This window comes from Oryx dammah, unplaced genomic scaffold, assembly GCF_014754425.2.
Source record: "Oryx dammah isolate SB20612 unplaced genomic scaffold, SCBI_Odam_1.1 HiC_scaffold_27, whole genome shotgun sequence".
Classification (NCBI taxonomy): Eukaryota; Metazoa; Chordata; class Mammalia; order Artiodactyla; family Bovidae; genus Oryx; species Oryx dammah.
The window spans coordinates 9601624-9624407 of record NW_024070211.1 but is presented as its reverse complement, the minus strand read 5'-3'; the positions used below and the strand labels follow the sequence as shown (position 1 = coordinate 9624407).

Here is a 22784-nt window from a genome sequence, read left to right as displayed (position 1 = left end):
GGGAATTTCAGGGCTCCATCGCTTCTCGCTGCTGTTCACGTTTGGAGACCGTTAGCATGCTGGTGATGACCTGAGTCTCTGTCAAGATTCCCAACTCCTTTTCTTTACTTCCCCAAGGACCCTGTCTAACCTATTATACCTTGTAATGCTGGTACACAAGCTGCCAGGGCCCTAAGAGGCCCTGGAAAGCTGGGTTGGTGAGGTTCCCTCTTACCCAAAACCTGCAGAACACTGTAGGAACCTAGGAACTCCTATTCTCAAGCATCTAACCCAATGTCACCAGCAGTTCGAATGTTCCCGGAAGCTGATGAGCACAGTACCAGTAATTAACGCTTCCATTAGTTACCATTCTCAGCAGCAGATACCCCGCGGCTTGGGCCTCCCCAGCTGATGAGTCATCTCAGGCACTGCTTACACCTCGGAGGTCAACCCCAGGGCACATGTGTTCACACCCACCTTCTAGGAGCCCTGGCCTTCCCCCCTCGCCATGCCTGTCCGGCCCCATCCTCCTCTCAGAAAGGAGGGTGGGCAGAGGCGCTCCCGGCAGAGTGCTCCATTCATATTCCCGCCCCACGCCCTCCTTCCCATTCACTGCCATCTCAGCTCCCTGGGGAATTCAGGGCTCTAGTCTGAGCAGCATTCTAAGGCGCTGACATCAGTGGGCCAAGGCTCCCAGATGGCCTGCCTCACTGCTATTTGTCAGATTTCCCGACTTGTTCAGTGTCCCTCCCACTCACTAGTTTACAAACATTTGGCAAGGCGCCAGGTGCACAATGAAAATTTAAACTTAAGGGTTGCTGCAAACTACCTCCCAAGGGAGTTGCCATTGCCCGCTCTTCAGCCTGCCAACCTGTTATGCCCAGTCGCAGGACAGGACAGAGCACACATCCCTGGCGGCAGCCACTGGTGAACGAGGAGCCTAGGCCCTGGAATGCTACCCCTGCAGGGTGAGCCCTGGCGAGGCTGCTCACCCCATCCTTACCAGGCGAGGGAGGCTGGACCTTGGGCTGGGACTTCTTGGAATCAGCAGCTGCAAAGATGTCTGGGGGAGGGTCTTCTCCCCGTTCGATCTTGCACTCAAAGGCATAGAGACACTGGATGTACTGTTTTTTCAAGGAGCTGGCAGCACTGCTTGAGGTGCCGACATTGAGGTTGGTCGCAAGTTCCCGCCACTTCTTGTTCTTGTTGACCTGTACAACCAACCAGAAGAGTCGGGGTGCATCTTCTATCTGGCCTTCCTGCCCACATACCCTGAACCCCATCAGGCGACTGACCAGGTACTCATCTTGTAAAAGCACAGTTCTCAGTTAACCACAGAAGTTACCCTTGCTTGGTGGATAGTACACAGCCAACATGAAATCCATGGCTTCCCTCTACCCTTAGCAGATCACCGCAACTGTCAGACAGCGCTTATTCAAAATAGGGTGAACTTTACATCACTATTAGTCAGAGAGATCAGAATTCAGAAGGTATGTGCTTTGCGTTAACACAAGTGTACTGCTGAAAAATGATGTGCAAAGCACCATCAGATCCAAATCATATTTTAACATGCACTGATAAAAACTAACATTTTATAAAATGGAAATGTGTGGCAATATCAACAACCACCCTGCCTGACTTACTTTGTCAAACTGGGGGTTTTCATATCTGATTTTTTTTTCTTCTCAGTGTGGGGCTTCTTGCAAATTTGACGTTCTGGTGTCCCTGCTCCCGCATCTCAGTGACGTATGACTGCAAGCCCCTTGCCCTCAGCAGTCACTGTCCTGACTGTCCAGGAGATGCTTCAGGCCCCATGACTTCTTTTTCCCCTTCCCAGGGACCAGTCTGGAGCTCTGCTTCCTCTCCTCAGCTTCAGAACGCACTGTCTCCCACCCCTACAATCAGTCTGTCTGCTTCAGCCAGGCAGGATTCCTTCTTCACGTAATTGTTTTTTGACTGCGCTGCACAACATGCAGGATCGTGGTTCCCCGACCAGGGCACGACCCTGTGTCCCTTGCAGTGGCAGGGTCTAACCACTGGACCACCAGGGAATTCCCCTTGAGGTATTCTTATATTTATTTGTCCACCATGTGATAAGCCTGTCTCTCAAGGGCTACAAACACCAACTTTCCAGTCCCAATCCACAGGGAATTCAAATGTTTTGACACCTGCTGATATGGTACCTATGACACCAGAGACAAGAGTGATAAGGAAGCAAAGGAAGGAACAGTTTAGATGGAGGGGAAATGACCAGGAACATTTCCTATAGCAGGCAATGTCTGAGCTGAGACTTGGAAGGCTGGAAGTGGCATTGGTAGGGTATATTCCAGACCCTTTCCCATCTTCATGCCATCAGGGCTAGTCAACTGGAACAGCTCCTCCCTTGACCCAGACCCTGTTAATCCTTCAGAAGAGCTCAGGACTCATCTTTTGCCTTCTTGGAGCGTTCACAAACTAACTCGTAACACCACTCTGTCTTCTCTGAACTGTCTTTAGAGTTCAATCACATCACAGCATCTAAAAGGCTGGCAACCTTTTGGAAACTGGAAGTCAGACCCCTAGGCTTTGGGATTCCCTACATACCTCATTTTAGGTCCGGTGAATCCAGAAGCCCACTCAATAAAAAAGTATGCCAAACCTAACCCAATGCCCATTTTCTCTACAGGTGGGAGTGCCCTGACTGTGAGAACTCAACACCAGGGAGAAGGGCAGCAATGAACCCAGGGTCACCTCAGAAGCCTGCTGGGGCTCTGCTTCCCACGCTGGTTATGTGGCAGTGTGCACGTGTCTTGTTTTATTTTGTTTTCCTTTTGTGAGGGAGGGGAATAAAGCCTGAGGGAGAAGGAATTCATAACTGACTGTTGGTTGGCTTCATTCCAATCATTTTCTCTTCTGCTGGTGACAGCTGTTTTCCTCTTCTGATTTAGAAGATTTGGAGTCCACCCTTCCCACTATGCATCCCCCTGAGCTCAGCTGCACATTCAGATCCAATAGCAAGCTCCTGGTATGATGACTACAGGACATACATAGGAAGAAAGTTTGCAAGGCATGATGGGCTGTCTGCCAGGATTGCCTCACCTGTTTGACTCCCAGGCTGAGTATAAAATAAAGATTTAAGCTATCAGGGCAAGCACAAGGCTCAGGGCGATGTTCAGTTCAGGTTTCCAGTGGAGATTAATCCATTCATTTAAGTCTCCCATACAGAGTAACTAAACACAATTTCCCACCTACTACTTCCTTCATAAACTATTTCTACTTAATAGCTCCTGAAGTCCCATCTCCACTGGGAAGCTTTCTAGAATGAAAGGATCAGCAACTATTCTGGCTTCCCTTGTACCATCCTGTAGACCAATTTACATGGCACAAATCTTGCTCCAAGTTTTGTTTGATTATTATCTCCAGCTTTCAACAGTCTAGCAGGATACACACTGTCCCTACATTACAAATAAGAAAAATGAAGGCTCAGAGTGGTTATACCTCTTGATTAAGGTCACTCAGGTTGTAAGTGGCTAAGAAAGAATTCAAAACCAGACCCCTCTCTGAATCTTGCCCTTGTCTCATACTCCAAACTGCCTGCCATGGAATCAGAATGCTCAAAGACTTGCCCTGATTTGCAACTCAGGGGGACTCTGGGAACATGTAAAATAATGCTAATACTTCACGCTACCCATGGGGACCTCAGCCTCCTCCTGTGGCCTTGTCTTCTGGAAGGCCTGGGCTCCCTGGCCTGTCGGTATGTGACTCAGAGAGCAGGGGAGAGTGATGTGCCTGTGGGAAGCATGGCACCAGTGAGGCCATTGAGTACCTACAGAAAGGCTTGTTGAAACCACAGGGGGAGCCAAGTGCCAGGCACTCACCTGAGTCAATCCACCAATTTCCTTCACAGACACATAGAGGCGGTACAGGTCCAGAGGTTTCCTACCCACAGCAGGCAGATTTGTCATGCCCATGGCCTTCTCCTCCGTGAAGGCCAGATAACGGTCCACCCACATCTTCCTCTCAGGCTCACCACCCAGCTCATACAACTTGGTGATCTTCTCATTGGTTGTAGTAGAAGAACTGGATTTCTGGAAGGGGCAGGTCAAGATTCATAGGAACTGGTCAGATTCAAAGCCTATGCTAGGGGTCTCAGAAGCCCCTTGATTAGGGCAGTAGTAAAGCTTCTCATTCTGGGGTGGTCACTCACATCTGCCCTGCCTTCACAAAAACCAAAAGGGAGCTAGACCTTCCTGTAAAGAAAGCAAGCTAACCCTGCCTATACATTAGGTATTGAGTGCTGTGCCAGAGGCCTTTATACATTAGGTATTACAAATTATCCTTTTCTTAAAACGTAAGGCAGCAGGCACCAAGGAGGCCATGCCTAAGATCTCCTAGTGTTTCAGTAGCAGGACTGAGAGTCAAACCCTATAGTCCACCTGACATCAGTGTCACTAATACACCCACACCACTACCCAGGAGCCTGGACACGCTTTTACAGACGTTTCAGAGAACTCAAGAAACTCAAAAATATGACCTTGAGACAATAGACTAAAATGAAAAGGAACTTTTCCTCCTCTCAAGAAAGGAAGGGTTCTGCTTGAATGGCTTTGGATGACTATCCAAGACATGAGGATGACTAAAAGGGTCTGGAAGCCAGAGGTGAACGTCCACAAGAGGTGGCAGTTATGATTGTTATTTCCCCTACTTTATAAGGTAGGGAAAATGAGGTATGACGAAGGGCAGAAATATTTTAAATGACTCAAATACTAAGCAGATCCCCTGAATGCCACACAGCCCAACGGAGAGCACACCCAGGACCAACCTGAGAGAGGTCAAGGACCCAAAGCCCACCTGCCTCTTCTCCCCCTTTATGGAACATAGGGCACCAACCATTCCTGCTGTTCTGAGTCCAGGAAGGTCCAGGAAGACAACAACCAGTCACCCATGACATACATCATCTATCAGTGCATAAGGACAGGGGTCACAGTTTCAGAGAGTACAGCGTAGAGAATTCTACTCTGCCAGTCTGGCATTTCCTCCGTATCAGACAGCCACGAGAACACTATGTTATTTACATTAGGACCCCTTGGGCTAACTCAAACCTAATTCAATGAACGATTATCCTGGGACCCTTCATGGTTAAGAAGAGGTAATAGCACCCTTTGCCACGATTATCTAGCCGGTGTCATATAAAAGGCTGGAGGTCTAATCACCCTCTCTTCTTTTTCCTTCCTATCACTGAAAGGATGGGACACAAAGTTGAGGAGTCAAGATATAACCCATTACCTTGGATTTAGATTCCGTCTTGGGTGTCCCATCTGCCTTGTTGTTCATTTTGGAGGCTGGAGTTAACTTGACATCCCCAAGACCCATCATCTCTGGACTGGCTGCCATTCCTACAAAAGGAGAGAAAAGTCCAATGGGTTTCTGACACAAAGACCGTTCTGGAAGAAATCCCTGGGGTGAGCAATGCCTATAACTTACCTGCTGAATTGTTGGCCATGGTTCCACCCATGGGATATGGGGGTCCCTGAGGGTTGATCATGCCAGCCATACTATTAATCCCCTGTCCATAGGGAGGTCCAGTTCCCATTATGCCCCCTTGATTCATATTGGGGTAGCCGGGTGGCCTAAGGAAGAAGATGCAGAGTGTGAGAGCCAAGAGTTAGAGACACTAAGCTTTCAAACTAGGACTTGAGATAAACAGGGCTGTGCGAGCCAAGATCATCTAGTTAGGCTTACAAAGGAAAGTCTTATGGGTCCCATAACCTACAACCATGCCATAGATATTCTTATTTTCTACCACCCACAGAAAGTTCTAAGAGGGTTTAAGCTCCCAAAAGGAAATCATCGCTCAATTTTAAAGGATGCACTCCTTGAAGAATGGAGTCTTACTGTGTCTCTTAAATACTACTTCCCTTTAAGGCATCTCCAAAGTCAAGCTGTGTTTCCATTTAGGGGCCCTCGCTATGGCAAAAGGCCTAGATTAAATGCTCAGTTTTATTACTCTGTCATGTCACCCCAACCAAACTCGCAGCATAGCACCTGGAGGGGCTGTGCATTTTTAACTACACCTCAAAAAAAAAAAAACAAAAAAAACACCTTAGTTTTATTTATTTTTTGGCCACACTGCACAGTTTGTGGGATCGCAGTTCCCTGACCAGGTATTAAACTTGAGCCATGGCAGTGAAAGCCAGAATCCCAACCACTAGGCCACCAGGGACACCCCTTTGTATTCTTCCTTGATGGGCCTACTGCAAACTTTGTGTTTCTATCATCCTAAAGTACTACCAAATCCACCTCTCTTTATTCAGTTACCCTAGTCTACCTTTGTTCACCAACATCCCAATTAAGAGTCACTTTAAGCACTGTCAGCATCAACAATGGGGTACACAGACAGAGCATTCAGAAACGGTAGAATCACAGTCACTGAAGCCAGTGGCCAAGGAAGAGATGAATGCTGGAGTCATAAACCAAATCACACGAGCCTTCTTGCACTTTTGCACCAGCGTCAAATACAAAGGGCCACACAGAAGACTGAGAGAGATGGCAACCCACAACCTCACCATCCTCCATTTCCCACGCCACAGACCCAAATCATGTGCATCATTAAAAATATTTTTGGAAACCAAGAAGCTGGATTGGCAGAAGAAATAAACTCTGAAGACCTATTTTACTAATCAAAGTAACGTATACTTTATACATTTCTTTACATATGATGTCTGATACCAATCTGAGATGCTTACAAGTCAGCACTTCTGCTGTCTTTTTCACTGTAAAGAAACCTGGTTTTCTAAAGAGCTCTCGATAAAATGCCTATTTACCAAGATAACATGGTTTAGGTCCAGAAGTATCTCCACGACCTAAACGACTCTGCAGTTAGATTAAATGCTTGCTTCCCAATTAGATGAAATGCTCTCCTTGCACTGCTACCGTCCCCCTTCACTTCCCAGGCCTTACCTGTTTTGGATAGAGTTGGCAGCAACATGCATGGCGACAGCAGTTTCTTGAGTCTTCCGGTTCATGCCCCCGGGAGGGGGACACATCCCTGACCCAACCTGAGGTGGCATATTGGCCATGTTAGGGCCATAAGGCCGGTTGCCCATGGAGGCGTGACTCATCCTCCCGGGAGGGAGTGTGCCATAAGGTGGGATGCCAGGCTGCCCATGCATCTGACCTCCAGCACCCATAGGGTTCATGCTTCCAGCCATGCCTGCACTGGGGTAGTTAGCATTGGGCAAGGCATTATAGTTTGGCTGCCTGGGGTAGCCTCCTGGGAGGGGAAGGAGAGAAGATGCAGAGACTTGGTTAGTGACTCACTGGCAACTCATTAATAATGCTCAACTCTAAAACTCTAAAGACATAAACAATGGGAATCATTCAATATTTGGTCTGGCAAGAGACCGATTTCATGGTCTCTTTAAAAAAAGAACAACAAAACCTCACAGTCCATTAAAAAAAAAAAGTAAGGAGGGTGTGACAGGAGTGTATAAAGCCAGGACTCAGTTGCCCCTCATCTTAAAGACAGCATAGCACAGGGCAAGGCTGGCTGGCAGCAAGGCTGGCTAGGCTGCTAAGCCAGGTCCTTCAACTCCCAGAATTCTTCCTTTCTACATACTCATCTTCCACGCTCTGTCGAAGAAATTCAGCTTGAGATCCATCTAGGGCTGATTCTGAGCAAAGATCTATTCTATTGGGACTAATTTACTAAAAGATAAAAATTAATAACCAGTAATTACCATTTACTAAGTGTCTGTGCTCTGTCTTGGGCTAAATTACCTTATCCCCACTTTACAGATGAAACAGAGGCTCAGAGAGATTCAAGGACTTTCCCATGATAGCAGTCCTGCTCTACTTTAAGGCCCGGCCTGGGTGGATTTAAGGCAAACGTAGTTCTACTCTTATAACCCAGATAGCAGCGTATCAACCAAAGAACTCTTTTCTAGTCTCACCCCATGTACTCCTACCTGGGTAGTATACTCACCCTGTGGGCCGTACTGACTCCCCTGGGGACCATAGCTTCCCATGGAGTTCTGCTGGTAGGAGCCCATGCCTGTGTGCATCTGTCCTCCGGAAGGCTGACGTGGAGATAAGGCTGACCCGGGCTGGGGGGAACTGTACTGAGGCATCTGGGGGTTCCTCTGCATGTAACCTATTTGTGGGTAGTGTCCACATAGTTATTATCTCAGTACCATGGGAACGAATGCTCTCCCTTATCCTAGGACTTCACCATCTACATTTTCTTTAGCAAATACTTACATGAAGTCTCTTATTTGTTGTATAATTATGTGTTCTTTTAGGCACCCTCAAAAGTGACACAGTCATTAACCCAGGGCATACCAACTGTTTTTACTAAATGGAGGTTTGGGGAAAAAAAAAAAAAGGCAATGACCCCTGCCCCAAATCCCTGATAAATGCTGTAGGATTTACAGGGTAAAGATTTGATGCTAAGTATTTAGTATTTGCTGACCAAATAGGGCACAATGGAGGGGTAATCCATCAAAACACATGACCAACAAAAATGGCTATGGGGAGATGTAATTCTGGAGCCACCAAGATGGCCAAGCCCATCCTAACTTCACAACCTGCTGCTGAGATTGTCCTAAGCCTCATGGTCATATAGTTCTCCAAAAGCTGTTGCAGAAATAATCAACCAAAGGTCTGCCTCTGCCCTCCACCCCTCTCCCTTGAAGCCCAGGCTCTCACCTCGATCTTGGGCAATGCTTGATTGGTTCATAGAAGGATGCATGATGCTGTCCGACTGGCCACTGGGTGGCCGAGGTGGCATCTGGTTGCCTGCTCCAGAGAGAGAAAGAAGTAAGCCAGTCATGGCCACACCTGGAAATCCTAGTCAGCAGGTTAAGTTCGAAGTGGAAATGGCTTCTGGGAAGGCCAAGAACCTCCCAGGATCCCATACACTGGAGGATCCAGCAAAGGGGCTCCCATCTCCTTTCTTCAAACGCTGAAGGGAATCTCTCAGCCAGTGGAAGGCTGGGACTCCCTGATATCATGCGGGGGGCACGGCAGTCCTCTTTCCCTTTCCCCAGAGGCCAGCACTTGATGGTACCTGGCACTGCAGCAGGCGAGAGTGGTCCTGAGCGAGACTGGGCAACACTGGCAGGAGAGCCAACCGGGGATGGGGAGGGGCCTCGGATGCCAGGCAGGTGAGGGGAGGTGTGGGGAGAGAAAGGAGACTGAGCTGGGTTACTCTGCTCCCCTTGGCTGCTGGAAATCCCTGATGTGCTCACGCCAGGGCTCAGAGCTCCTTCTGTCCCCATGGGGAGATCATCTATTGAACCAGACAGATCCTGGAACATATACACAAGGATATGGGTTAGCAATTTTGAGGCAGAAAGATTCTCTGTTCAACAATCCTGTTACATGATTAATATTTTCCTTAAACAGCCAAGTAAATACACGGCACACATTTATGTACTCATGATACTAGAGCTTACATACAGCAAACCCTCTATTAAGGGCTAGATACAGAATAGTTTAGACTCTGCAGCCCATATAGTCTGTGTCACAACTGTTCAACTCAGGCCATCAGAGTGCAAAAGTAGTCACAGACAATTCGTAAACAAATGGATGTGATTGTGCCCTAGCAAAATATTATTTATAAAAACAAGTATCTAGCCCACAAGCTATTGTTTGCTGACCCCTGGTCTATCTACCAGAAGCAGATTGAATACTTTCATCTTCTTTCCCAGCCCCAACTTCTATAGTCATAAGAGAGCAGCTCTTTCAGGGAGCCTTTAGTTCTCTTCCAACCGGGAAACTTACAACACTGCCAGCATGGCACCAGGAGCTATAAGAAAATGTTAACAAGTTTGGGCAACATTCACAGATCCCCTCTGCATCAGATTATTATAACCTACATTTACCAAGAACTCACTCCAAGTTGCCATACTTTAAAACATAAGGGGTAGGAGGTAAGAAAGGGATATATTACACAGACAATTCCTTAACTGCCAAGAAGGCCTGGGACTACATTCCTAACACCTGGCCAATAACAGGGATGAACAAATGTTTGCCAACTGAACAAACCAAGTTTTTTTTTTTTTTTTTTAGTTTTATGTTTCAATGAGAACTTGGTGTTTATTTGGGGGTTGTGCTTAGGGATTATGTCTTGAATTAAACTGTAAAGAGTTCACTCTTACAAAGTTCACGCTACGTCAGAAAACCCCAAGGTTAGCAATCAGGACCTCAATATGAAAAAACACTTGGAAAAAGGAAAAAAAAAAAAAGAGGGACTTCCCTAGCAGTTCAGTGGTTAAGATTCCACACTTCCACAGAAGGGGGCATGGGTTTGATCCCTGGTCAGGGAACCAAGATCCTGCATGCCATGTGGCCCAGCCAAAAAAGAAAAAGGAAGATATTCACCCCAGGAAATGCATCCCCACCCCACCCCACCCCAGCCCAATTTCACTCTCTGGCAACACCACAGGCTCAACATCATACATTAACTTCAAGCTGGGAACTAACTATACCTTGAAGAAAAGGATGAAAGCTTTGGGAACAGGCTCAGGTCTAAGAAAACCCTAAGACTCAAATGGTTAAGAAAAGAGTTCTCTTAAAGAGACACATCTGAAGAGGAAAAGAATCCAAAATGGCCTGATTTGAGTCTATTCCTATTCCCACAACAAGCTCACCTTGGAAAGTTGAGTTCGAGGGGATCCTGAGCCTAGAGTCAGACCACTAACACTGGAGATCAAAGAGTACCTCTTAAGCTCTCCCCAAGTGTCCAGGTTGGTTGGACCTTTTGCAAACCAGTTGGTTACTTTACAAGCTTGGGAGTATTTCTGCTGAGTTTTGTGGGAACAAAGCTTGCCTTGAAGGCAAGGCAGGCAGGTAGGTGTACATTTGTGTCTATGTTCAGCTCTCAGGGTTAGCTGAGATTTCAGAAAATGCTAGCTTTTCTGTAAGAAGCAGATCCAGTACACCATAGCATGCTTTAAAAATGCAATTAGAATTAGTCCCAGCATGGAAGAGAACTCAAGAAGCCCTCCTCTAGGTAACACCAAAGGGCCTCTTTCTTTTCAAAGAACTAAAGCACCTGGAGTTCTAAAGAGCCTTGGGTTCATCCCAACAGAGGATTCCTTCCACGTTGAGAGCTAAGCTGTCCCAGGACACCTGGCTTCTGAACCAAGAAGGGTAAACCCAAAGTGGCAGCAAGATGACAAGAGGAGCCAACTGTGTCGGCCAGAAAAGGCCTTGAAAGCCACTTGTTAAGCCCTGGTCTATAACAGAAACCACAGCCCAGTGCTCTGTTTTAGGGACCATGAGCTTCCCTCGCATTCCTTCCTACTGTCTCCATTCCTTACCAAACCACCAGCTTCTAGGAATAAGAGCTACTTGCTTAGAGGAAAAAGAAATCAGCATATTTTGGAACAGAACAAGAATCAGTGGTCCAGCCATAGGACAAGAACTCTTCCAATGGCCTTGAAAAACTGTTTTAAACATTTTGTCTTTAATTAAACAAGTAAAACATGAACATTTTCATGGTAAAAATAACGCAGATAGTACAAGTAAACTCAAAGTTCCCCTCTGCTCTCTTTTGGCTGCTTTCAGTAGAGGCACCCCTATTCCATTTGGTGTATATCCTTGGAGACCTGAGGAACTGAGGAGGGGAAAAAAAATAAAGGATGTTCAACATCACTAATTGTCAGGGAAAAGGAATCCAAACCACAACGAGCCTCATGTCTACTAGGATGGCTATTGACAAGAAGTAGAAAGAAACCCATTTTGGCAAGAATGTGGAAAAAGGGAACCCTTAGGCACTGTTGGTGGGAATATAAACTGGTACAGCCACTACAGAAAACAGTATGGACATTCCTCAAAAAATGAAAAAAAAAAAAAAAAAAAAGAACTACCAAGTGATCCAGCTGTTTTGCTTCTGGATATTTATCCTAAGTAAACCAAAGCAATAACCTGAAAAGATACATATACTACCATGTTCACTGCAACATTATTTCCAACAGCCAAAGCAGGAGAGCAACCTAACCCCATTGACAGACGAACGAATAAAGAAAATGTGGCGTGTACACACAGGAACACTGTCATAAAAGAGAATGAAGTCTTGCCATCTGTGACCACGTGGATGGACCTCGGGGGCATTATGCCAAGTGAAAGAAGTCAGAGAAAGATAAGTACCATATGATATTACTTACATGTGGAATCTAAAACCAAACAAAGCCAGCTCACATTGATTGGCTGCCAGAGGGGGAAGGAGAAATGAGAAGGGAATCAACAGTACAAACTTCCAGTTATAAAATAAATAAGCCAAGGGGGTGTGATGTACAGCATGGTGACTAGAGTTAATAAAACTGTATATCTGACATCTTTCAAAAGTTCTCATCACAAGAAAAAAAATTCTGCAACTATACGTTTTGTCAGTGGTGTCCGACTCTTTGCCATCCCATGGACTACAGCTCTTCAGTCCATGGCATTTTCCAGGCAGGAATACTGGAATGAGTAGCCATTCCCTTCTCCAGAGGATCTTCCCAAGCCATGGATCGAACCTGGGTTTCCCGCACTACAGGCAGATTCTTTACCGTCTGAGCCACCAGGAAGCCCCTGTAAACTTTATAGATGATGTTAACTAGACTCGTTGCAGCACTCGTTTTGCAATATATGCATATCCTGAATCATTATGTTATACACCTGAAACTAGTATTATGTTGTAAGTCAACTGTATCTCAATAAACAAAAATAAAAGGAAAAAACCCTACCAGCTCACCGACCACTGCTACAAGGTCAGAGTAAAGCCTGCAAATGCTCCTTCAGTTACAGAGTGTGTTATAAACCAGGCTCTCCAGAGACACACAGGCGAATGTCCTAGTCCAGCCGAGGGATCCCAGGGGCTTAGAGGCCTGTGGTGGCAACGAGGCGGCTTCCTTCACAGAGGCACTCTGAGGAGAGCTGTCAGTTTTGGTAAAGGGCCCTGAGGCTCCTCTGGAGAAAAAGTACTAAATAAACCACTTGTCAACAGCAGCCCACGTGGACTGGAATGCCTGGGCAGAGAATAACAGTAGGGAAAGAATCAGCATTAATCTTCTTATCTCTCTCATTTGATTGGTATGAGGCCAGTCCCTCAAAACTACCCTTTTCATCAGATGGCAACTGGTCGGAGGACGGGTTGATTAAAAAAAGAAATTTTTTAAGAATCAGAATGTTGGACTCCCCTGGTGGCATAGGGATGAGGAACCGCCGGCCGATGCAGGGGACCCGGGTTCGATCCCTGGTCCAGGAAGATTCCACATGCTGCAGAGCAACTAAGCCCAAGCACCACAGCTACTGAGCCCACACGCTAGAGCCTGTGCTCTGCAGCAAGAGAAGTCACTGCAATGAGAAGCCTGCACACCGCAACTAGAGACAGCCCACGCATAGTAACAAAGACCCAGTGCAACCAAAATAAATAAACTGAAAAAAAAAAACAAAACACACTAGAATGTTAGCACAGGAAAGAACTGAGCATTTATATTAATATTGAGCATCTATGATGCTTTGGACATTTTATGGAAATGGAAGTGTTAGTCACTCAGTCATGTCTGACTCTGACTCTTTGTGACGCCATGGACTGTAGCCCACCAGGCTCCTCTGTCCATGGAAATCTCCAGGCAAGAATACTGGAGTGGGCAGCCATTCCCTCCTCCAGGGGATCTTCCCCATCCAGGGATCAAACTCGGGTCTCTCCTGCATTGCAGGTAGATTCCTTACCACCTGAGCCACGCTATGGAGTTCCTTAATTTTCCACAATTCTCAGATGTAGGTACTAGTACCACTACTATGTTAAACAGGAGTAAGTTGATGCTCCGAGAGACTAGGTTACATGCCCAAGCCACCCACCAAGTAAGTGACAGAAATTAAGACTTTGAACCCAGATCTGCTGAACCCCAAAGCCTGTGTTCTCTCTCTCTCAATTACGTTGTGATGCCATAAAGACTGAGGAAAAAGCATCACAACCTTGAGTTAGGAGACTAAAGCTCTTGGTACTTATCAGCTGTGACCTTGGGCAAGCTAGCAACAAGCTAGGCTTCAGTTCTGTCACTTAAAACAACAAGATGACTGGACAAATCTGAGTCTGTGATGCCCCTGGGGCATTTGCAAGAAACTCTACTGGCACCACATAGTCAGGGCCATATGGAAAATGCAATACCAGCAGCAGTACCCTGGAATAAGAGACACAACAACACGCGGCAGTGTAAGATGTAAGACACGCCCATCAGTCCCAGCAGCTAATCACAGGAAAAGTTTTTATTGGGAAATGAGAGGGAGAGGTAAAGGCGGAAGACTCCAAAAGAGGGCTCCCCGCTCCATCTACATGGACACTGCTCTAAACTCTGTGTCCTTTTATCGCACAGGACACACCTCTGCTTTCTACCCTACAAAAAGCCAGTTTTTCAGGTCTTTTGTTCCACAAAAAGCCGGATGTCTGGTTGTTGAGTCAGACTTCAATGTGCCTAACAAGTTCGACTTCCTACGACACTTAGCACACGAAGTCCAAACAATCCAAGCCCCTGTTCGCTCTTTCTGCTGGGGCCACCTCTTAGCATTTCAGGACCCTGTGTCTCAGTTCTCCCAAGTCCACCCAACAGGTGCCTTCTAGGAGGACTGCTGGAAGAACTACAGCAATGCCATGTAAGTGGAAAGATCTCTTTTCCCAGCTCTGCTTTCCTCCAAGCACAATCCTGCTGAGAGACAGGAGGTGAGGATCAACCCACTCAGTGCCCTGCCAGTTCCAAGGAAGCAGCAGGGCCAGGGAGAATTTCCTCACGTGTTTCCAACGTGTTTCATGCATTTTATTGCTCATCTACCATGCAGATCAAAAGCGCTGGAGCAGGTCCAACTATTTCACACAGAATCTCACACTCCAGGCTGGCTACAGCCCCGAAAGCCTTCGTTTCTTCACTTGAAATACTGCCCAATGTTATTTTGGGATATGACCTGATAGAGGAAGCCCATAGGGATTCCATGACGATAAGCGTTCCAGCTGTGATTGGTTGCCCAGCCCCAGCGAGTGCCAGCATGAGTTTGTCAGGCTCTGCTGACAAACAGAACTCAGCAGCTAACACCTTCTCTTCACACCACAACAAAACCATGCCCGAAAATCACACAGTCCATACCTCATCGGGGGTGTGGGGCGGGGGTTTGCTAGTGCTCTCACAGGAAGAGCTGCGAGTTCTAACATGAATTGGCTGCCTGATTGAGTACATTTTCAAGCAGAAAGACACCAGATCGGGGTTACAGAAGGGGGTTAAACAATCTCCCCACAGAGACTCACAAGGATGACATCAGTGCATTTTGCTGAGCAGATTAAACATCAATAAGGAAGTTTCATGGCAATGTTCAGTTCAGGGTTTTCTCAGAAATTTGGCTGAATCCTTGAGAAATGGAGCTTTTGTTAACCCCCCAGATGGAGTTCTCATACTCTTTCACTTGTGAAGAGCTTTTGCCAAGTTGTGCTGACTACTGGCAGGGAAACCATCCACCCCAGGTAAATACTACACACACTTGTAGTAAATGTGTGTGTGTGGGAGCATGGGGTGCATGTGTATGTGGTAGGAACTTCACAACTCAGCCATACTCACTTAAATGACAAGGCCCGGATGAAAAAAGCCCAAATGCACAGACTGAAGAGACCAAATCTGCACTAGCGCTCTGCCAGCCTAGCCTAACAGACCCACGGCCATGGAAGGAGGCTGCCCCCAGGCTGGAGAATGGGAGGGAGTCCTGAAGAGCACAGAAGAGGCTGTGGAAACTTAACCTTTGATGAAAGGTAGGTGGTAGGAAAGGAGGCAATAGTTTTGACAAACTTAGGAATGACTTAAGACAAATAAGTTTTGAGGAGGCCTGATTTTTCATAAAGCCTTCTTTAAAGCAACATTTATTTGTCAAGGATCAGAGGAAGAAGAGACTACCTCTATCAAACACCTCCCCCACCCCAAATATTCAGTACAATAATTCTCTTTCTTTCCTTCAGTCTTTTGCTAAATGGAAAGATGGGTGATCTGACCCACCCAGACTAGAAGGGGCTCCAGAGTTACATGACTGCTGCTCTGTTGTTCCAATGAGGGGTCTTTGTCCAAGAGATTAAATGCCAACCCTCCCTAGAGAGCACTGCTGGTTGAAATGCCAGGAACGAATCAACACACAGAAGAGGCTGCCTCTTACTCCCCAGTCAGGGTTTAAGCAGGCACTAAGGAACAAACGGGCTTCCCTTGTGGCTCAGCTGGTAAAGAATCTGCCTGCAATGCAGGAGACCAGGGTTCAATCCCCGGGTTGGGAAGATCCCCTGGAGAAGGGAAAGGCTACCCACTCCAGTATTCTGGCCTGGAGAATTCCATGGACTGTGTAGCCCATGGGGTCACAAAGAGTTGGACACGACTGAGCGACTTTCACACTTCAAGGAAGAAGAAAGAAAAGACAAGGAGACTGGCACTACCCTACAGTTTGGGACCATCATCCTGCCTGGACTACATTCACTGTGTGGAAAAGCAGAAACTGCTCTGGGAAAGGCTCAGAGAACTCTTATTTCTTACCCCCCACCCCAAGTTTCCAAAAAAAAAAAAAAAACCCTCACCAAACTCCCTCTTCCCTTTTTCTACAGGTTATTACTCTGTGGACAATGAATGATTTCTTCCCGGTACCTTCTGGCTGCCTGGTGGGGAATGCACAGTAGAGAAAAGGTCAGACTCTTCTTGTCTCCAGGACGTTTTTCAGGGCCCACCCACCTCCAAGAGGAAATTCCATACATGTACATGTTGAATTTCATAAAGAAAGCTCTGGGAGACCAAATCTCCAAATTCAAAGAATGTTAGAAAGAGGAGTAAAGCAAGATCCTCCGTATCTTCCTCTTGAAGGGACTCAGAACTGACATGAATACATGACTCTCAGGTGTTCAACCCAAGGGTACATGACTGGCTCACAATTCATTCTCACATCACTTTCTGAGGTAGGGATCATGCCCATTTTAGCAAAGAAGCAAGAAGCTCAGAAGTTAAACGACTTGCCCAAGGACCGAAAACTGTTAAACAGGAGAACTGGGTTTAAACCCGTATTTCTGACTCCAAAGCCTGCACTCTTCCCACCATAAGGTGGCAGCTTGCCAACATCAAAGGCTGGGCTCCATGCTCCACACAACATGAGGCAACAGCCTGTCTCCAGACATGCTGGGTGCTTAGCTACGTGACTCTAAGAGGCTAACCTCACTCGGCATCACTTAGTTCTGTGCAGAAGGAAAGAGCAAAACTAGACGACTCAGCTCCCCCAGTCTACCATACTGTGTGGCCCTCTCTTTCCTAGCCACTCTTCCTTACTAAACTTTCTTTCATGGTTATTTCAAGTCAGCCCTTTCACCTGTAACTTTCTTAATTTAAGCCCACTTTTTCTAAACTAAAGGGTATAGTACTTTTCCTCACCTCTGGGTCCTCAGAAGGGTACTTAATGGATGGAGGGGGGAAGAGAATGACTTGGAATCTGGGGAGACAAGCAGAAGTCCCATGAAAGTAGGTATGTGATCTCTGTCTGTGCTCCGTGCCCTAATCCTACTATCAGGCACAAGGGTGGGGCTCAGAGAGAGAAGTCAACACATTCCTGGCCTCCAGGTGGCCTCATCTCGGATAATCTCAAACCCTCACACTTTCCTCCTCATCGGGCCCTGTAGCCACCCTTCCAAACTGCAGGACAATTGGGTCTTGCTGAGCAGCCCCAAACTACAACATGGGAAAGCTCCTTTCCAGGGGAATGAGCCAAGCAAGCTCCAAACCCCCCCCAAGCATGCTCCAACGATGGGGCGACAGAACGCGCCTTGACATTACCAGGCGGCCCATTTCCCAGCCATCAAAGAGAACCGGGTGGGAAGACCAGTCGTGTGAAATCGCACTATCCGTGCAGCGACTACAGACTACCGCTGTTTTCTGCCTTGGGAGCTTCAAAGATGAGAACAGCTTTGTGGGGGCAAAGCCTCCACAACCACAGTATAACTTCCCTGATCCCCCCTCTCTCCACAGACAAAGCCCAGAGTCCCTTCAAGATCCCCCAGACCCCAAGTTCAGGACTGGTGGCACTGTGCTGAGTCTGCCCCTATCCGCACTAGCTCATGGGGCGAGAGCCTCCAATGTTACTACTAATGCCAGGCCCACGAAAGACAGAACGCTTGATAAATGTTACTCAAAAGCATCCTCTTTAGATCCCATCTCTATTAGTCTCTCTCTTCTTTACCAGCCCTCCCCTCACACAACACTGTACCTTCACTCTAGACCTCCACAGTTGAAGGAGGGACTCTCGGGTGTTGTCATCAAGGGAACTGACTTTCCTGACTAAAACTGAGAAGTGTGACGCTGGAAGGACCTCGGCCACCTGGTAAGAACTCTTGACAGAACTGCGCTGGAGAGGAGGCTGTTGGGAGGCGAGTCTCTGTGTCACTGGAGAAATTTCCATCTAATTACAAAAATACAAGAACCTGCTGTCCTAATCCACCTCAGCAGAATCTCTTGAGGTAGGTCTGACCCTTTGAGTGAAGGCTGAGGGCGCCACTGAGGTGAAAAGAGGGGAGAAGAAAGACTGCCGGGCTGCCGGCATGCCTACAGTGGGCACCCCTTCAGACGGCAGCTCGGCCGCTGCAGCAGCCACTGATTTTCCAGGGGTCGATATTCTGCTCCCACAGATCTGCTCAGCTGGAGAGTTTCTGCTCAACATCTCCCTGCCCTGGCCCCTCCCCAAACCAGTAAAACAAACACCAAACACAATGCGAGTTGGCGACAGAGAGATAGTGCTCCCCACACACACCCCACCCCCAGAAAAATTATAAACACCAGTTCAAGGGAACCAAAGCTACATGGGCAACCCACAAGACGCTGCCTGGGCCAACCCACAGACCCCAGAGAGCCTTTTAATCCACTGCCCAACATCCCCACAGAGATTTTTCTAAAGATATAGACGTTCTACATAAAAAAATCCAGGTTCCCAACTTGTGAAAACAATAGATCCTAGAACTCCCAGAGAGTGCTGATGGATTGAAACCTTGCTTTCTGGTTTGTCACAGACCCCACCAGGTCTGTATGATACCCATGTTACTACCTGACCAGTCTTCTGACACATACCCCTCCCTCTACCAGGGTTTCTCACTTAGGCCAGGATAGAGAATGTCTTCTCTAGTCAAAAACCACCTCTTGGCCAAAAATGTACAGCGTGTTCTAAGGGTCACTAGCTAAGACTCAAATTTGAAAAAAAAAAAAAAACAAAGAAACTAGGGCAGAGCTGGGTCTGAGTTAGAGCAGTCAAGACCGGTGCATATTTATGGAAAAGGGCTATTCTAATCCCAGCAGGAAAAGAGCACTGTAAAGCTAGAGAAGGCACAGAAGTGAAGAACTCCCTACTTTCTCCAAGTCCTGCATGCCATCAGGAAGGCCAACCACACAGACCATGTTCCTTCATGGTCATCAGCTTGGATCCTTGAACTTGAGCAAGGAGACTAGGAAAAGGGGGACAGGAACTAACACAGAAAACACAGTAGAATTCTGGGTCTGAGAAGTCTAAGGGGGAGGGGTACTACCTTAAGTGTCTACCTCCTTTGGCTGCTCCTCAGAAATACAGCAACCAGAAAGCAAGGGGGATGTGATGTGCACCAGAGAGGAAGGTGAGGTTGGCACTGGGCTGAACACAGTGCAGACCAAGGTCTGGGGGCTGGAGGGCCTCCTTGGTTTGATATTTAAAGCTCTAAATGTGTATCTGCCAGTGGTGTTCCCTACCATGACCTACAGGTCTAGACAAAATCCAAAGATTTAGAGGGAAGAGTGGAACAAACAAATCTGAGTGGGAAATGGATAGAGCTTAAACCAGAAAAGACAGCCATCAACCCTGAAGGCCTTTAAAACCAAAACCACCAACTCTATATACAGGGAAAGACACATCCTAAAGGCAGAAGACGAAGGAGGGGAGGAGGGAACGACACACATTCGTGGTAACAGTGCCTCTGAGCACAGATCCTCAGCCTCTATGGGAACTTCTCTCCTACCTTTCCCCCAACCATCAGGAAATCACCTGCTCACATCTCAGAAAACAACATTCAGGGTTCTTCCCACATCAAAGCTGGCCTTCAGGAAGGGACAGATACGCTGTCAGCTTAAGCCTCCAAGGCCCAGTTCCCACCTTCAGCAAGGCAAGGATTCTTAGCTCCCTTGGGTAAAGTCAAATGGGAAGCAAGCCAACAGCTTGGAGGTGAGCTCCGCCTCAGGGCAATCAGAGATTACGTCACAATACCAGACAATTCCATGCTGACAGCAGGTGTGGAGGAGGAATAGGTTCTGGCCACCAAAGTAGACGGAACAAGAGATCAAGCAGTGGCCCCCAGAGGGACAGCCCTGGATCACACACCAGTTTCATCACAGCTTTCAGGTAGAACACCAAGTATCTTAGAAATATGAGAAAAAGACAACAGAGCTGATTCTATGCTTGATTTATCAAGTATGTTAACATAGCTCCACAACTACAGGCCCTCCCCTCTGGGCCCAGATTCTCACTCTGCTGCAGGGGGCCCCACTGGTTTCTGTAAAGATAGCACTGCTAGGCAAACTTTGTTCAAAAACCCCAAGATACCCTCTCACCCTCCACTGCTTCTCACCCTCTTCCCCAGAAAGACAAGACACAGCTTGGCAGTCCCACACCGAGGAGCTAGCTTTTGGATTTTGGTTGGTCTTCTTGAAGGAGGACAATGACAGAACCAGGGTAGGTACCTCACTGAGGTCATCTCCCAAACAGCTTTGCAGAAGGTTGTAAAAGCACCAACAGGAGAGAAGGGGAAGAGGAGATAAAGATGGAGGAAAGCCACTATCACCAAGGCAACTGAGTTCATCCATATGTTGACTCGGGAAATTCAAGAAATTCGAGCTTTTGAGGTTTCTTCCTTCCAGAATAAATGCTTCCTACATCTTCCTGGGGAGCAGGCCCAAACCCAGAAGCTATATTATCATTACCTTTGCCTAGAAGTCTCAATCTCACACCTCTCCATCCCACCTCCTTCCCTTTCTCCAAAGAGAAGAAAATATGGAAGACAAAGTCTGTCTTTTTAATATGGCATTCTTCCTTCTCTTAAAGGAGCTTTTTGCAGATCCTTTACAGGAGTTGGTCCTAATAGTAAAAGCAATGGGCTAGAAGTCAGGGAACCCCATGTTCTCAGTTACTGAATGACCTTGGGCAAGTCCTTTACCCTTTCTGGGCCTTAGGTTCTCGTCTATGTCATGTGTGGGGTGAAGGAGGACGATGGTGTTTGTGTTAGTGTGGTGAATATTCTGTGGAGTAGCTCATGCTGCCTCCACTCTACTCTTTTCCTAATTGCAGGGGTCAAAAAGCTAAAAACTACATTTCCCAGAATCCCCCTGCAGATGCTTTTGGCTATAATTCAGGTTCCGCTAATTAGACAGATTAGATCAAAGTATGGCAGCGACCATACTTCTGTCTCCTTCACTTGTTTCTACAGGAGCATTTGGTTTCGTCTTCCAGTTAACTGGTGCTAGTTCTGGTGGCTGCGGCTGCTGCTGCTTGATTCCAGCTTACCAATCCCTGGAGAGCAGATCGAGAGCACTCAAGCTGATAGAGGCTCACAAGCGGAAGTTCCCTTGGTAGGTCAAATCTAGGTCTAGATCCCGATTCCTGGAGGACAAGCCTAGAGGCATGCTCCCTCAATGCTTCGACCAATCTTTAAGCCCTATTTACTATATTAAATCCATCTCTATTAAACTACCTAGGGTTTAGTATGGTCTAGGTTCAGTGTAGAAACCACTCTTTCTGACATAATTTGGTCAGACGACAAGAGTAGTAGTTGTGAAGACAAAAGAAATTATTCACAAAGCATATTCCCTAAGTCAGAGTCTTCTGAGGAAAAATGGGAAAGATGGGGAAGCCTATAACTTTAAAATACATTTGTCCAGGACAACTTCCTTCACTTCTTCCCTTTTTATCATCTTCCTATACTTTCTCCCTCCCACTCTAAGCTCTGGGGGGAGTTGAACAGCTCACAGAGGATGGAAGGCTGAGTCAGCACATGCTTTCCTTTCCATCCCTATATTCTCTGCAAGCTTTTACTCTGCTGAGGATAGCATTACCTGCCCAACCCCAAATAAGTATTCTCTGGGCTTGGGCTAGAGAGGGCACCAACTGTCTTCCTCAGAAGCAGGAAATATGTTTACATAATCCAGGGGGTAAAGAAACAGGCCACAGCCCTGCACAGCTAATGACCAAAGACACATCTGGCCCATACAAGATCCTAGTTTATCTTCTTATACCAATTTCTGGTTGAAGTAACAAACCACCAGCTTCCTGTAGCAGGAGTGCGGACAAACGGAAAGAACAAGGTCAAATTCAAGTGGCATGCTTGGTGGAATGGGGTATTTCCCATGAGTCCTCAGTAATGCTAACTAAGCCCAGGAGCCATCACACTAGAGGTAAGGCTCGGTTAGTTTTCAGAATGAAGTTTTCTGAAGAAAACAAAAGGTTCCAGCAAGAGGAATCTGTGTGAGACACACAGGCAGGAAGCAGAGCTGAGCCACCAGCAACTAGAATAGAAACAGGAAACGGGCCCAGGAACAAGCATACAGTAATCTGCTGCAAGCAGCGCCGGCTCCAGCAGGCACCAGGCAGCACCGGGGCCGAAGCAGCGTGACTAAGATGGAGAAGCAGATTGGCTGGTCCTGCCGAGCACAGGCACTCTAGAGAAGGGATGGCTACCTGCACAGGGTGCATGCTGCTCTGAGCACTCTGGGCAGATGTGACAGAGGGGGTGGGGGTTTCCTTTCTGAGACTTTGTAAGAGCACCTGGGTTACAATTC

General features: G+C 47.1%; 1 protein-coding gene across 4 annotated transcripts in view; it reads right to left on the bottom strand.

Annotated features, from left to right (window-relative positions):
• Positions 1 to 22784, bottom strand: part of ARID1A (AT-rich interaction domain 1A) — a 68784-nt gene that overhangs the window by 8144 nt on the left and 37856 nt on the right. For 2 of the 4 annotated variants that reach the window (XM_040229560.1, XM_040229562.1), the window contains exons 5-12: positions 9026 to 9266; positions 8665 to 8757; positions 7943 to 8110; positions 6919 to 7231; positions 5443 to 5588; positions 5245 to 5354; positions 3837 to 4046; positions 983 to 1190 (exon numbers count right to left, since the gene is read on the bottom strand). In XM_040229560.1, coding sequence (XP_040085494.1) covers positions 983 to 1190; positions 3837 to 4046; positions 5245 to 5354; positions 5443 to 5588; positions 6919 to 7231; positions 7943 to 8110; positions 8665 to 8757; positions 9026 to 9266 — 1489 coding nt within the window. The remainder of the gene's footprint in view (positions 1 to 982; positions 1191 to 3836; positions 4047 to 5244; positions 5355 to 5442; positions 5589 to 6918; positions 7232 to 7942; positions 8111 to 8664; positions 8758 to 9025; positions 9267 to 22784) is intronic. The other 2 variants (XM_040229563.1, XM_040229561.1) reach the window with 1 other exon arrangement.